General features: G+C 46.7%; 1 protein-coding gene across 1 annotated transcript; it reads left to right on the top strand.

Annotated features, from left to right (window-relative positions):
• Positions 1-8155: 8155 nt before the first annotated feature.
• On the top strand, positions 8156-13081 carry SOX4 (SRY-box transcription factor 4). Its single transcript, XM_072945592.1, has one exon. It carries the CDS (start codon positions 8961-8963, stop codon positions 10374-10376), a length of 1416 nt encoding a protein of 471 aa, XP_072801693.1. The 5' UTR covers positions 8156-8960; the 3' UTR covers positions 10377-13081.
• The last annotated feature ends 3071 nt before the right edge of the window (positions 13082-16152 follow it).

Genomic DNA, 16152 nt, shown 5'->3' with positions numbered 1-16152 from the left:
GAGAACCCTGACTAGTACACCATCCCGTGGCATTAGAATTATACCCTGTATGTGACCACTACACTTTCCCAGGGTCTAGAGAGTTGATACTCATCCCACCCCCAACAATTGACTGAAAGAAATTTACAAGCAGAACCAGTGACCGAAAAGCCAAGATAAGCTAAAGAATCAAATAACTGAAGGCATAGTATAGTTGGTCTGTTTACTGATCATAAGTGAATAAATGTTGAAACAATAGCAGAAAATGAGAAGTGAGACTAGGAAGAAGGAAAAAGAAAAAAAAAAGTAGTGGAGAGAAAGGAGCTAGCCAGGAAAGGCCACAGATGGCAGAAGGAGTGACAGAGGTGACAAACAGCAGTGCCAGGGAGCAGCAGGTCTCCTGAGAGGAGAAAGAATTTCAGGAAAATCTGGGAAATGGCAAAGGAGCACCACTTGCAACAAGAGTAGATGAGCTGCCTGGGTTATTCAAGTCCAGCTAACCCCTATATCCACTATAGGTATTGATGAATATATTGCCTGAACTCATAATGAAGATCTGGAGTCATTAAGAAAAGCTGCCTTGTTGGGTGGATTTGAACTTTAGCATTTATCCCATGGTATTGTAATTAACACTATTCTGTCTTCTCTTACTGCATAACAAGCCACCCAAAACACAGTGATTTAAAACAACAATTTACTGTTCTCATAATTCTGTGGGTTGTCAATCTAGGGATTCTTCTGCTGGACTCATCTGGGAATCACTCATGTGGCTGAAGTCATCTGACAATCCTACTGAAGTCCAAGATAGCCTCAGTCACATGCATGGGACACTAGAGCTGGCAGGGCATCACGTTCTCCCCATAGGGCCTTTCATCCTTCAGTAAGACAGATTAGCTTCTTCAAAACACGATGCCTTTAAGGTTTCAAGTGGACAAACCCCAATAAACGTGCAGGCACTTATCAAGCCTCCTCTTGGGTCATGTTTGCTAATGCCATATTGGCTAAAGCAATCCACGTGACCAAATCCAAAGTCAATGGGGGAGAGAACACAAAGGCATAAATATCTGAAGACAGATTTATCGGAATAATCACATCCACTGTGAGTTTAAGACTTTGGCATATCAATAGCATTCCCATTTCTTGCCTGGCACTCTTAGTTTGCAACTCACATCTGGGAAGTACTCCCTGGGGAGAATTTTAGAAATTTGGGGATGTTCTAGTGAAATATAGCCTGGGCATTGCACATTTGTAATGTATATTATTGTATTATAAACTGTGTGCCTAGTTTTCCTTTATATTTTGGCTTGAGCATTATGTTGATTTAAAAAAATACAGTTTTATGGTCGACGAATTTTCTCTCAGAATGGTAAAGTTACATTACAAAATACTTGTTCCAACAAGGCAGTGTTCTGAGTCTCATATTTATGAAATTAATGAGTCAAGTTTTGAGTGTTCAGGAACTAGGTTTCAGTTACTCACCAGCCATTCTAGCCCAGATTAAGTACCACTAAATTATTATTTTTAAATTATTGTTGTTAATTTCTATCTGTGTTGTGAGAATGGGGGACAGGAAGCACGGGGCTGGGGGGGGGTAGGACAAGGAAGGGTCACTCAGACTTCAGGAAGCAGAAGAAAATCACCAACCTTTCATACCTTACTCTGCCAGACGCAACACCTCTCCAGACCCTCAAACTGCCTCAACCACCCTCCTTGGCATGGCGAATTATCTTATAAATTATCGTTCGAATTGTGAATTTATTACACAATATACACAACAGAACAGATGGTGCAGTTCCCGAGCCCAGCAGCTGGAGGGGACGCTCGGCACACAGTAGGAGCACCATAAGCATTGATTGACTGGCTTCATTGCTTCAGTTGACTCGAATGCATCCTCTTCCCAGGCAGGATTGTCGTATCTCTCCAAGCCCACACCCCTGGCCCGAGAGGCGGTGAGCTCAGAGCAGATGGCGCGTCCCGGATGCCAGGTGTGCAGCACGCCCGGCGCGGTCTGGGGCGCGGAGTTCTTTGGTCCCTGCCCCACCCCACCCCTCCTATCCCCAGAGCAGCCGTCTGCGCCACACGTGACGTCGGGCAGAGGCGGGATCCGGGGAGGGGAGGGCTGGGAGCGAGGAGATCTGGTGCCTGGCGGAGCCCGCGCGTCCTGCGCCCGCTGCCCACTAAGCGCCCGCCTCTCTTCCCGTCTGACCCGCGTCACCTGGCAGCCCGTGCAGTCTCCGAGCCTTCCCATTCTCCCTCTCTGCAATCAAGCGCCTCTCTTCCTCCTCCTCCCCTCTTCCTCTCTTTCTCTTATCTGACATTTTGATTCGCTTCCCTCTGCCCACTCCCCAGCGGGTTTCCCTCCCTGGCAGACGCGTCCGCCCCAGTCCGCCCTCGCACAACCTCCAATTGTAGGTCAGCTCGTTTGCTAACGCTGGCTTAGGTTTGCTCTTGTTTAAGCGTTTTTCCATAAGTGAAATCAGCCGCTTTCCCCCACGGGGCTCCAACTGTAATTGCTTCTACTTGGCTGTTGAACTGCGGCTGGGGATCCCGCGGGATGTGCTCTCATCCACACCGCGTGCTGGGGTCACTGGGATGGTTTGGGGCGCCGCGCGGAGGGGTAGGCAGCCCCTCCAGGACGCTGGCTGCCGCGGTGGCCTGCAGAAAGGCAGAGACACGGAATCCAGAGGGGACAAAGCGAGCCGTACCCCTCCACAAGGTTGTGCTTCCACGTAACTGCGCCTGGGGCGCAGCCCTTACCAGTAATTTACCTGCCAGAAGACCCCTTCTCCTAGACCTGAGACCTGGGGGCTGAGTCACTGGGGGCGTCGGTGCGCCCATACCGATGGGCCCTGGCACCCGGGGCGCCTCCATGGCCCTCGGGGATTCGGCGACTTCCCTCTCCTCCTGCCTTTCCCGTAGGAGGAAGGGCACTCAGGCCAGCCAGCTCCTCCTAAGTCCCTGGGGAGGGGACGCTTGAAGATTCGGGTGCAACCAATTGTCAACCTCCCTTCTCCGGGTGGCTTTTTCCTTTCCCTGCTCTGCCTTCCTGCAAGAGATCAGGCAGCTGCACGCTCAGTGGAACCAGGGAGGGGGTGCCCAGCCCATGCACGAATGTCTCATGCCAGCCGGAGCGTGGGTTCCAGACGCACAGCGCGCAGTGAGCACTTAAGAGTCCAGAGCGAAGGCGGTGGGCGCGCGGGAGACAAGGGGGCCGAGTGGCTGTCAGTTCCGGTCAGGAGCGGAACTGGGCACCGTGGCCGAGGGGGTGGGGATGGGGTATGGTGGAGCCGACCGCCCGGGAAACGACTCCCCCACCCCCACCCACCCCCGGCTAGCGGCGGCCAGTTGCAACTTCAAAGAAGGGCTAGGAGCTGGCGAGGGCGCGGGGACCTGTGTGTGTGTGTGTTGTGTTCTGTGTATCTTGAGCTTCTTCCCCTGTCATAAACCTAAACGGAAGATGGGTGTTAAAGTGCTGCTGACAGGATCGCCTGAAACATGTTTACAGTACGAAAGGCTTTCTTCCAAAAAGCACTGCCTGAGTCGATTCCAATTTATTTCCTCCCTGTAAGTGAAATCGAAAGGTAAGGCTCAGCCGCGGCGGCGGAACGAGGCAGGGCACCATTAATCCCCACCGAGTCCTCGCCGCGCTCAGGGCAGGAAGAGCGCCGAGCCTGCGCCGCCGAGTCGCTGCGCTCCGCGAGGCGTCTGGCCCAGGGAAACCATCTTTTCAGGAGGAGGGGTGGCCTTTGCGTGGCGCCTCTGCAGCGGCTCTTGGAGGGCGTTCTAACTCGTTCCGGCTTCAGCAAGATACGGACATGGTAACTGATAATCTCCCGGGCTGACTTACTAGATCCAAACGGGAGCTAGCCTTGGCTTCCCCAGTCTCTGGAAGATTCTGACAAGTGAACGGGAGACGGCGGTTCGCTGCCCTAAAACTTGATTAATGATTTAAAAAAAATCACAATTCACCGACACACCCTATTAACCGCTGATCGTTTAAACCGCTACCTAAAGAAGGTAGACTAGTAGAGGATGATAGAGGTTCGGGAAAAAAGGATAGGGGAAAAGAAGTAAGTCTGACCGTCCCCACGTTTTACCACGTCTCCTCGCGAGCGCAGGGAGGCTCAGCGCTGCCACCTGGCGGCCGCTTCTCCTCGGACGGGGAGCCTGCTGGCGGCGGAGCGAACCCAGGCTCCCGGTGGGTGTGCCTTGCTTCTGCGTCGTGAAATGGGGCAGAAGCTCGTATTCATGCTTCAAATCTACGTGGCCCCGTGGAAACACTCATTTTCTGTTTGTTCTCATGAGAAAATTGAAAGGAACGGAAAATTGAGCTGGCGCTGGTATGAAGTGCATACATAAACCCTAAGAGGTGCTAATCACTGATTAGAAGGGGAGAGAAAATCGTAAAAATTATTATAAATACAAGGTTCTTATCTATTAGTTTATTCTAAAATAACTCATGGACTTCATTTTACCCCAGATCCTATTTTGATACTTTGCAAAAAAGAATTATTCCATACATTGTTTTTCAATACTAACCGCCCCCCTCCGAAATCCGTTCCAATGAAACTTCATCAGCCCAAAAAGATGAAGTGCAAGTTATGTTTGTCTACTTGACTGACAAGTAAATCAGCTTCAGATGGAGGGTTCTTTTCCATAAAGTGTGGAACTTCCATAAAGGCTGTGGCCTTTCACTTGGCAAAGGCCAATGACATCAAATTTCTCAGGCTTGGTACCTGCCTGCTAAAGTTACAAAGACAAGGTTTTTCTTTTCTCTCTCTCTATTTTCTTTGAACTGAATACTTGTCAGGTCAGACCAGCTCCTACAGTCAGTTTCTACAACCAAGGCAAAGCAAAATCTTGCAAATCAGTGCAAATCCAAGAGATTTGTTAAACTAATTTCCCTTCAGGTTTTTTTTTTTTTTTTGGCTGCTATGCTATAGGAATATATTAAGCAGTAGGACAGAATCTTATTTCCATCTATACCCCATACCATTTTATGGATGTGAGATTTTATGCTGTGCAGGTGTGTGAGAGCAGAAGAAAAGAAATGAACTAGCAGATATTACATTACATCCCAAAGAGAGTTCCATTATTTAATGGAAAATAAATAAAATATTTACCTTGATTCAAAATTGAAATGTCTAGCATCATTGCTAATAAAGACAATTAGTCTGTTATTCTAAAACAGGATTTTTTTTGTGCGAAATTATCTTGGTTTACTGTTAATATGGCTTAAAGAGTAGCATTAAGAATTACTTCATGTGCTGCAAAGCCAGCAGAGGGAACACTGAGTACTGATTTAGTAGGGGCCACCAAATATCTGGTATTTCGGAAAAAAATGTCAGTAATGGAAAACTGGTTACAAAACATGTTAAGTTAGGTAATGAGAACACAGAAATCTTTCCTCATTATTTGGTATTCAGAGGCCCAACACATTCCAGTGTGCACATACTCGGTGAGAAAGATGACTTTAATAAAGGGCCATGTGTCACATGTTTTCTTACATTTTAACAGAACTATTAACACATAAGAACAAACCTGCTTCAGAAGCCTAAGCATTCATATATACTACAATAATCTTATAAAGTCAATGGAAATTACTAATACTGTATTTCTTCAATTCAAAGAAAAATTTGTCCTTTTCATTTTTAATATCTTAGATGTCTTACAACCCTGGGGATGTCAGTTTCACTGGCAGTTGCTCTCCCTTAACAGCATGTAACAATGGTATGTCTTAAAGACACCGATATAGAAAACACATCTAACCATAGAAATAGGGCAGTGCCTATTGTTTTTTAGTACACACTTTAAAAAAATCTGTGTGCTTTAAACATAAACAAAATTACTATGACTGCTTTGGTTAACTTCCACTTTTCCCTGATCATATTCACTGGTAGAACCATAATTGATTTTGGAAGTATAATCAATTATATTTATACCCACCTTGACTGAATTATGACAAACTAGCTACACCCTCTAATCATTAGCTGATACAAATCCCAAAATAAAGTATTGATTCTTTTTTTATTCTGGTGAAAATATTGATTTTATAAATAATAGACTTCTTAGAGTAATTTTGATGTCAGATTGACAACACCAAGGGGTGTCGTCTGGTGCGCACAGCAAAGAAAATGAAATGTAGGCTAACACACCCGACTTTGCTATATGCAAATGAGGTGCCTGTGGGCTTTTATTTGTTTGTTTATTTTTAAGATTTGTTCCTCCTTCTAAAAGAAAAAGTATATAACTTGGGTAGCTAATGGTTAAGAATTATTTGCTTTTACCCACAAAAACATTCTTGCTTGTGGTTGATCCTTAGAGATCCAGTCAGATGTCTCCAAAGGGTGTTCTTTCCAGTACAATTCCAAATCTGACAACCTGGGCCTCTCGCCAGCCTACATACTTTAAAAGTTTGACAAGATAAATAGAAATCTGCTGCCTAGCACTAGTTTGATCTGAATCAAAAGCTGACTTAATTAAGTTGGGTTAGCCCTACCTAACCACCTATCACTGGCCTGTAGGCCATCTGTCACTGGCCTGTTTACTATTATGGTGTGAAGGAAGACCAATTTTTGCTAGAATTTTAATTTTCACATCTTAGAACAAAGGTAATTTTTCTGGTAAAATTAACGTGTGTCCTGACTACCTAGGTACCTTTTCTTTGCCACATTCTTCACAACACTTTTCATGAAGTTCCTTCCTTTTCATATCATTGGGGAGACAGGGTTCCCACTATGGTCCCTGGATGGTTCACATCCATGACCTGTGATTATTTTTTCACATCAGTGGCCATCCTTGATTTTAGCCTCTCGAATAACAGGCTGCTTCTACTAAAGGGACTGTCTTTGGAATTCAAATGATCACGGGAAGGATAATAGCATTCACTGAGGACTTGCTATGAATCAAACTCACTGAACCCTCAGAACAACTGTCAAAGTAGTTGTTCCCACATCACAGACGAAGAAAACTGAGACTCTGTCACATCCCAAGTTTACAAGATCAGTAAGAAGGACTAGCCTCCAGGTCTAATATAAATCCAGAAGTTCCATTCTCTTTTGCTACCAGTTACCACTGCCTTCTACACTTTCTCTTTACCTTGGCCTTTTGGTTCCATTTGATCAAAGTAACAAATATACAGGTGGAATAAATAGGAGAAAATATTTATAAAGGATAAGGAGCAGGAGAGTTTGGGGGGATGAGGATGCAGAACGAAGCGATCTTTAGTTTTGAAAATGTGGAAAACAAATATTTAGAAAGTACAATCGATTCCCATTCTTTACTCAGCACTATCATTTTACTCAGAGTCCGATGGAAATTATTCCATCGAGTTAACCATGGAACACTGCCTAATGTGTTCCAGTGGAAAGCTCCTCTGTTTGGGCTATCCCGGATTCATAGAGGGGGGTTAAATCATTAAATAACCATGGTTAACCCCTGTTTGGTTAAGAGAGCAAGTAATTCTTGCAAAAATTCCTCTTCTCTGACTTCCACGAACAGCACCAAAATTGCTCTAAAGGGATTTACACAATACATCAACATCTGCGCTGTACCTAGAGTTGTTAAAATAACTGTGATGACAGGTGTCTAGGTACCACTTTCTTAATGGTTTTCAATATCCATTGATTTATTGCCGTGGCTTTCCCTCCCCCTTTTACGTCCTTGGCTTCGTGAAGGAGCCAACGAACAGATTTTACACTAGAAGGCTGATTCTTTATTCCAATACTGAAAAGAACTAATAAAAATAATCACTTGGCTTTTAAGCAGAAAGCCTCCATTTACACTATTTCACTCCCCCCGCAAGCCTCTTGTTATCTAACATAATGGTTAGAATACATTTCCGTCTCTCCCCTTAATAATTTCATGCATTAACATCCTCTTCACACACCACACACGCGCGCGCGCACACACACGCGCGCACAGCAAAAGGAAAGAAGGCAGCAGAAATCTCAGCTGTACTTCTAGCCCTTTTAAAAAGTTTGCTCTGTAAATTGGAATGAGGTCAGATTTGGAGCTTCTCATTGCACGCGGAGATTATTATTGCATCGGGTTCCAAGCCAATGGGAAGCCCGGGGGAGGGGCTTGGCACGAGGAAGCGTTGGTTACAGCGGCTGATTGGCCGCGGCCAAGACTGGGAAAGGATAAAGAGGCGCGAGGCGGAATTAGGGTCTGCTCTAAGCTGCAGCAAGAGAAACAGTGTGTGAGGGGAAGAGGCCTGTGTCGTTCCCGGGTCTCTAGTTCTTGCACGCTCTTTAAGAGTCTGCATTGGAGGAACTCTGCCATTACCAGCTCCCTTCTTGCAGAAGGGAGGGGGAAACATACATTTATTCATGCCAGTCTGTTGCATGAAGGCTTTTTGGCTTCCTACCTTGCAACAAAATAATTGCACAAACTCCTTAGTGCCGATTCCGCCCACAGAGAGTCCTGGAGCCAGAATCTTTTCTGCTTTGCATTGTAGGAGAGGGACTAAGTGATTGAGACTATGTTGCTTTCCTGAGCTCCTGAGAGCGCTCGTGAACTGGAATCAACTGCTTCAGGGGAAGGAAAAAAAAAGCCAGACTTGCCTGGGAGGCGGCGAGAAACTTGCATTGGAAGAAGCTTCAGCAACCAGCATTCAAGAAACTCCTCTCCACTTTAGCACAGCCTCCAGGACTCAGAGCCGAGGAGAGACAGAGCAAACTGCGGCGCGGTGAGAGAGACAAGAGCGAGAGAGACAAGAGCGAGAGAGAGGGAAGGAGACTCTCCAGCCTGGGAACTATAACTCCTCCGCAAGAGGCGGAGTACTCCTGCCCCGCATCTTTTGGAGACTTTTCTCTCTTCGCCCGCCTCCGCCCCGGCCGGGAGTTGAGCGGCCCGCCCGGCTGCCGCGCGCTTCCTCCCGCTCGGCGTGCGCTTGGCCCGGGGAGCCGGGAGGGCCCGGCGATCGCGCCGCGGCCGCCGCGAGGGTGTGAGCGCGCGTGGGCGCCCGCCGAGCCGGGGCCATGGTGCAGCAAACCAACAACGCCGAGAACACGGAAGCGCTGCTGGCCGGCGAGAGCTCGGACTCGGGCGCCGGCCTGGAGCTGGGCATCGCCTCCTCCCCCACGCCCGGCTCCACCGCCTCCACGGGCGGCAAGGCCGACGACCCGAGCTGGTGCAAGACGCCGAGCGGGCACATCAAGCGGCCCATGAACGCCTTCATGGTGTGGTCGCAGATCGAGCGGCGCAAGATCATGGAGCAGTCCCCCGACATGCACAACGCCGAGATCTCCAAGCGGCTGGGCAAACGCTGGAAGCTGCTCAAAGACAGCGACAAGATCCCTTTCATTCGGGAGGCGGAGCGGCTGCGCCTCAAGCACATGGCTGACTACCCCGACTACAAGTACCGGCCCAGGAAGAAGGTGAAGTCCGGCAACGCCAACTCCGGCTCCTCGGCCGCCGCCTCCTCCAAGCCCGGGGAGAAGGGCGACAAGGTCGGTGGCAGCGGCGGGGGCGGCCACGGGGGCGGCGGCGGTGGCGGGAGCAGCAACGCGGGGGGAGGAGGCGGCGGCGCGAGCGGCGGCGGTGCCAACTCCAAGCCCGCGCAGAAAAAGAGCTGCGGCTCCAAGGCGGCGGGCGGCGCGGGCGGCGGGGTCAGCAAACCCCACGCCAAGCTCATCCTGGCGGGCGGCGGCGGGAAAACGGCGGCCGCCACCTCCTCCTTCGCGGCCGAGCAGGCGGGGGCCGCCGCCCTGCTGCCCCTGGGCGCCGCCGCCGCGGCCGCCGACCACCACTCGCTGTACAAGGCGCGGACTCCCAGCGCCTCGGCCTCGGCCTCGGCCGGCCTCGCTGCCCCAGGAAAACACCTGACGGAGAAGAAGGTGAAGCGCGTTTACCTGTTCGGCGGCCTGGGCGCGTCGTCCTCGCCCGTCGGCGGTGTGGGCGCCGGCGCCGACCCCAGCGACCCCCTGGGCCTGTACGAGGAGGGGGGCGCGGGCTGCTCGCCCGACGGGCCGAGCCTGAGCGGCCGCAGCAGCGCCGCCTCGTCGCCGGCCGCCGGCCGCTCGCCCGCCGACCACCGTAGCTACGCCAGCCTGCGCGCCGCCTCGCCCGCCCCGTCCAGCGCGCCCTCGCACGCATCCTCCTCGGCCTCGTCCCACTCCTCCTCCTCCTCTTCCTCCTCCTCCTCGGGCTCGTCGTCCTCCGACGATGAGTTCGAAGACGACCTGCTCGACCTGAACCCCAGCTCAAACTTTGAGAGCATGTCCCTGGGCAGTTTCAGCTCGTCGTCGGCGCTGGACCGGGACCTGGATTTTAACTTCGAGCCCGGCTCCGGCTCGCACTTCGAGTTCCCGGACTACTGCACGCCCGAGGTGAGCGAGATGATCTCGGGAGACTGGCTCGAGTCCAGCATCTCCAACCTGGTCTTCACCTACTGAAGGGCGCGCGGGCTTGGGAGAAGAGGGCCGGGGGGCAAGAGAGGAAAAAGGAAAAAAAAGAAAAAAAACGGACGGAGAAAGAGTTGCAAGAGAAAAGGGAAAGGAAAAAAAAAAAAGAAAAGAAAAAGAAAAAAAAGGAAAAGGAAAAAAAAGTGAGCAGAGCCGGTTTCGGCCGCGTCCCGGAGAGCAGCGCGGCGGCGTTTGGGGCCTCGCGCTCCCATCCCCCACCGCCCCGGCCGGAGGGACGCGGCGGAGGCGGAGGTAGACAGGGGCGACCTTTTATTGTTGTTATTGATGTTGTTGGTGGTGGCGAAAAAGCGACTTCGAGTTTCCTCCCCTTTGCTTGAAGAGACCCCCCCCCCCCGCAACGAGCTTCCGGACTTGTCTGCACTCCCCGGCCAGAAGCCGAGTTGGGCTTTTTTTCTAGAGACTGAAGGAATCTCGTTCCTCTCTCATCGCCCCCCTTGGTGTTTTTGTTCTATTTTATTTTGTTTTTGTTTTTTGGATCAAGAGAGGAGGTGGAAAAAAAAAAAATCCAGCGCGCCCCAGGGGGATTTAGTTCTCCGCATCCCTGCCCCCACCTTCCCCCCTTCCCCGAAGAAGACAGAAGGCTCCGGGGCGTCGAATTTGACCGACGGCAGATGTTGGGGGGTTGAACGGCCTCGAGCGCCGGGACTGAGAGACTCCACGCTGGCGAATTCCCGATTGGTTTCTGGAGGTGGTTTTTTTTTTTTCTCCCCCCCCCCCTTTTTTTTTTCTTGCCCCTACAGCCAGAGGAGGAGATATTGATTGACCGGCCCTCGGAAGTGACCCGAGAACCTAGTTGGAAAGCCACACCAGCGAGGGCTAGGGGCGGGGAGGAGAAGGACACGAACTGGAAGGGGCGAGTCATAAAACTGAAACGGATTTGCACGTTCGGGAGAAGGTGGTGGCGTCTCCTGGGCCTCCGCCTCCTGCATCTCTGAAATCAGTGAGGTGAGACTTCACAGGCCCGCAGGCGTGGAGGAGAGGAGACTGATGTGGTCCCGGGGCTAGTGGAGGGCGAGTGGTTTCGGGGGAAAAAAAAAGGTTTTTTTCTTCTCTTAATTGGAATCGTGATGGTGTTGGATTATTTCCTGGTGGGGTTAATATAGCATGTTATCCTGTCTATCTTTTAAAGATTTCTGTATAAGACTGTTGAGCAGTTTTTAAAATAGTGTAGGATAATATAAAAAGCAGATAGATGGCGCTATGTTTGATTCCTACAACAAAAAATTATCACCAGCTTTTTTTCATTCTTAACTCTTTAAAGGATTCAAACGCAACTCAAATCTGTGCTGGACTTTAAAAAAAACAATTCAGGACCAAATTTTTTCTCAGTGTGTATGTGTTTATTCCTTATAGGTGTAAATGAGAAGACGTGTTTTTTTCCCTCACCGATGCTCCATCCTCGTATTTTTTTTCCTTGTAAATGTAATCAGATGCCATTTTATATGTGGACGTATTTATACTGGCCAAACATTTTTTTCTTACTTTGTCCCTTTTTCCTTTTTTTTTTACTTTCTTTTCTTTCTTTTTACTTCCTAATTTCGTCCTTCCTTTTTTTCTTTTTCTTTTTTTTTTCTTTCTTTCTTTTTTTTTTTTGGTAGTTGTTGTTACCCACGCCATTTTACGTCTCCTTCACTGAAGGGCTAGAGTTTTAACTTTTAATTTTTTATATTTAAATGTAGACTTTTGACACTTTTAAAAAACAAAAAAAGACAAGAGAGATGAAAACGTTTGATTATTTTCTCAGTGTATTTTTGTAAAAAATATATAAAGGGGGTGTTAATCGGTGTAAATCGCTGTTTGGATTTCCTGATTTTATAATAGGGCGGCTGGTTAATATCTCACACAGTTTTAAAGAATCAGCCCCTAATTTCTCCATGTTTACACTTCAATCTGCAGGCTTCTTAAAGTGACAGTATCCCTTAACCTGCCACCAGTGTCCATCCTTCCTCCCCAGTCTTATAAAAAGGGGAGGAGAATTAGCCAAACACTGTATGCTTTTAAGAAAAACAAATTTTTTTAAACAAAATACTGTTTTATCCAGAGGCTTTAAAACTGGTGCATTTACAGCAAAAAGGGATCCTGTAGCTTTAACTTGTAAACCACATCTTTTTTGCACTTTTTTTATAAGCAAAAACGTGCCGTTTAAACCACTGGATCTATCTAAATGCCGATTTGAGTTCGCGACACTATGTACTGCGTTTTTCATTCTTGTATTTGACTATTTAATCCTTTCTACTTGTCGCTAAATATAATTGTTTTAGTCTTATGGCATGATGATAGCATATGTGTTCAGGTTTATAGCTGTTGTGTTTAAAGATTGAAAAAAGTGGAAAACATCTTTGTACATTTAAGTCTGTATTATAATAAGCAAAAAGATTGTGTGTATGTATGTTTAATATAACATGACAGGCACTAGGACGTCTGCCTTTTAAGGCAGTTCCGTTAAGGGTTTTTGTTTTTAAGCTTTTTTTTTGCCATCCATCCTGTGCAATATGCCGTGTAGAATATTTGTCTTAAAATTCAAGGCCACAAAAAACAATGTTTGGGGGAAAAAGAAAAAAAAATCATGCCAGCTAATCACGTCAAGTTCACTGCCTGTCAGATTGTTGATATATACCTTCTGTAAATAACTTTTTTTGAGAAGGAAATAAAATCAGCTGGAACTGAACCCTAAATCTTGACTTTTGTCATTATTATGCCCAGAGCCTAAGACTGGGAGGGCCCTACGGTGTGGAGAAACTACACCATCTGCCTTAGCTTTGAAACAAGTGAGTTCTCAGGGAAGTCTGTTAAATGCCACCTTGTTGAGGAATACGGAGTTCCCCTTGGCGGATTTGGCAGGCCCTAACCCTGAAATGATGGCATCAGCTGAGTGTGTGTCAACATCTACATGCTTTTTAGGAATTTTCTGAGTTTGCATCATTTAAGTCAACGCCCTTTGTCTTGAAATTTTCAAAAGAGGAGAAGGGAGGGGCAGCGTGGACAGAGTTCTTTACAGGTGGAACCAGCTGGCTGATCCTTTTTTAACATGCTCCTAAAGCTGCTTTCTTCTTCACTTTCCCATAGGTACCATCTAGCAGTGGCTAGAATTGCTTCCCACAGATGAAGAACAAATAAGCCTGTTAAATTATCAATATATGCTAGAGGACAAAGGTTATAAAATATAAAAGTTGTCTGAATTTTTTCCTCAAAAGCAGAAAAGTTCACGTGGTGCTAAAATAATCCGTTTTGTGCCATGACCAACATGGTTATTCATGTCAGTGAAACAGCAGTAATAGGGGTGACCTGGAGAAGCTGGCTCCGGAAGGACTAAGAGGAAAGCTCTCCCCACCCCCACCTGCAATCCGAGAAACAGCACGCATTCAGCTTGTGGAGACATATTTTTTATAGTCATCAGGTGCAGGGTTATTGAGACCGGTATGCAAGCAGAAAAACTTGGATTTCCTAAGACCCATTAGTATTTGGTTTGGAACCTGCAACTTGCAAAAGAGCACTATTTCCTGTTTACTTTGAGGGTTAACAATTGCCATTAACTAACAAAACACATCTTCACTTCCAAATGTTCATTAAAAATGTGTGCTTTATATGTCTTCTCTTTTTTTTCCCCTCAACACTGGCGAGGAGGGGGTTAATAAGCAGCCATCTGTGGAATAACCCTTTAATCATTAGGACGTTCTTGTACGCAAGGAAGTCTCCTTCGTCCTGGAATATACAGCTGGAAGATTTTTGGAGCCTGTAGTCCCAAAACAAGCAGTTTTTTTGTTCAATGAAAAGCAGTAATTCCCTCCTCCAAAATAATACAATTATTGTGTTTCAATATTAATTTCACTCTTTAAAGATCATTTTAACTACTAGTCTCTCATGTATTCCCTGATATATTTAGTTCTACTTGCATTTGTGTCCTGCAATTGTAATACCTAATTTAAAAAAAAAAAAACCTTCAAGACTGGTGTCTTAAGCCTCTTCAAAGACCTTTGCAAAAGGAGGAAGGACTCATCTATCAAGTGTTTACATATAATTTTTGTTCACTGTTTAGTTTTTTCAGATTCAAAGTGTCAAAACCTTGATGTAAATGAAGACTATATGGTGCAATTTTTTAAGTATATTTCATTTTGTAGGATTCTCCTGCTAGAACTCTATTTTTTCTCCCTTGGCTTTCTCTGTAAGGGCAGATGCTTTAACTATTTTAAGAATTTTGATAACATTGTTTTACAAACAAAAGCTTAAATGAAGTGCATGTCCTTCCCAGGAGGTGACAGAGTAAATGTAAGGAATGTTTTTTGTACTTTCTTTCCTCTGAATCAATTTTGATTCATAGGGGTACTTATGTGGTAGGTAGTACCAGGCATAATAAACTTGAGAAACAATTTAGTATGACTTTTTCTTTCAGATCATTTGGATCAATAAAAAAGAATAAATTTTAGACTTTAAGAATAACAAGCCATTTTTCTTTCAAGATTCTGCTCTGGCCCTGGGCTCCATAAGAAATGTGAATCCGTAATACTTGCTTAAGCAAGTTTTGTCCATTCCTAGTTGAATACCTTAAGTGCCAAGAAAAAAATGTAAGCTGGTAGGATGGGCTGAGTACCTCAAAAGGCTTCCTGGATTCTGTGTTCACATTGCTGGGGGGCGGGGTTGCTGGAGGCATTAAGAGATTCTGAAAAAAGTGAGAAAGCGAAGGGCTGGGAAGCAGACATCCACATTTACTATTTCCTGTGTTTGTAGGGTACCCACAAATCAAAAAAGTGGTTTGCATAATAATGTTAGGGTTTGGACTATTTAATCATAAATTTAAAATGATTTCTTTTAAAGGTGCATCTGGATAGATCCATATGTCAAGAAAAGGCTAAGAATTCTGGTAAGAATACAAATCCATCTTACCCATTTGGATTTCTAAGGGTGGAAGGTTGGTATGCTTTGTTTTTCTTTCTGGTAGTTTTTGTTTTATGCCTTTTTTTTTTCCTTTTAGGCCTATAGTACAATATCTCTTTAACCCATATTTATTAACATTTACCCTACCCCTCCAATTCTCCTGGAAAATTCTCTCCACATGCATTTCCAGATCTTCACTCTGGCTGTCATTTGAAAGCCCAAGTGGAGAGGAGGGTCGGGAGGGATGCAATTCAGGCATCAGCATGGTGTTCAGACCCTTCTGAAAACCCACCAGATTCCCCCTTGCCCAGCATGCAGCACAAAATGCACATGTTGCCATTCCGGGCCCTGCACACAATGATTTTAGCCCATCTTCCAGTTCTCCAAAACTCTTAAACATAGCCAAACCCATCTCTCCCATCAGACTGGGATTCTTGGAAGACAGGAACGAGGTCTTAAATACTTAAGTTTCCCCAAATTTGCCATCTCTGTTTCATTGTGTAATATAAATATTTGATTGTTACTTGTTGACTTTACATTGACGTTGTTTCAGTGGCGCTTTAAGAGCTTCCAAAAATGCTTTTGCGTGTTAGGCTGTATTTTAGCTGTAGGAAGGGGGAGCCTGGGATTTGTTGAAAGCCTGGGTCATGGTGCTGCCTCTTAGACCCACTAGCTGTAAAGGACATTGGTCACTGTTCTCAGCCTCTTGATGCCTCAGTGTTCTAAATTGTTGACTAGGAAGAATGCTATGTGACATACAAAGCTGTTGCGAGAATCTAGTGGAATGACACATGTGGCCTTCCTGGCATGGTGCCTGGCTGCCTCTGTGGGCTCCTGAATGCTAGGTCCTTACCTCACGGGTTGTTCTAAAAAG

The sequence above is a fragment of the Vicugna pacos genome, chromosome 20 (genome assembly GCF_048564905.1).
Source record: "Vicugna pacos chromosome 20, VicPac4, whole genome shotgun sequence".
Taxonomy (NCBI): domain Eukaryota; kingdom Metazoa; phylum Chordata; class Mammalia; order Artiodactyla; family Camelidae; genus Vicugna; species Vicugna pacos.
This window is presented reverse-complemented; position numbering and strand designations above follow the sequence as displayed.

Coding starts and splice junctions, on each gene's coding strand:
- SOX4 (XM_072945592.1), top strand. CDS start 8,961: ATGGTGCAGCAAACCAACAACGCCGAGAACACGGAAGCGCTGCTGGCC.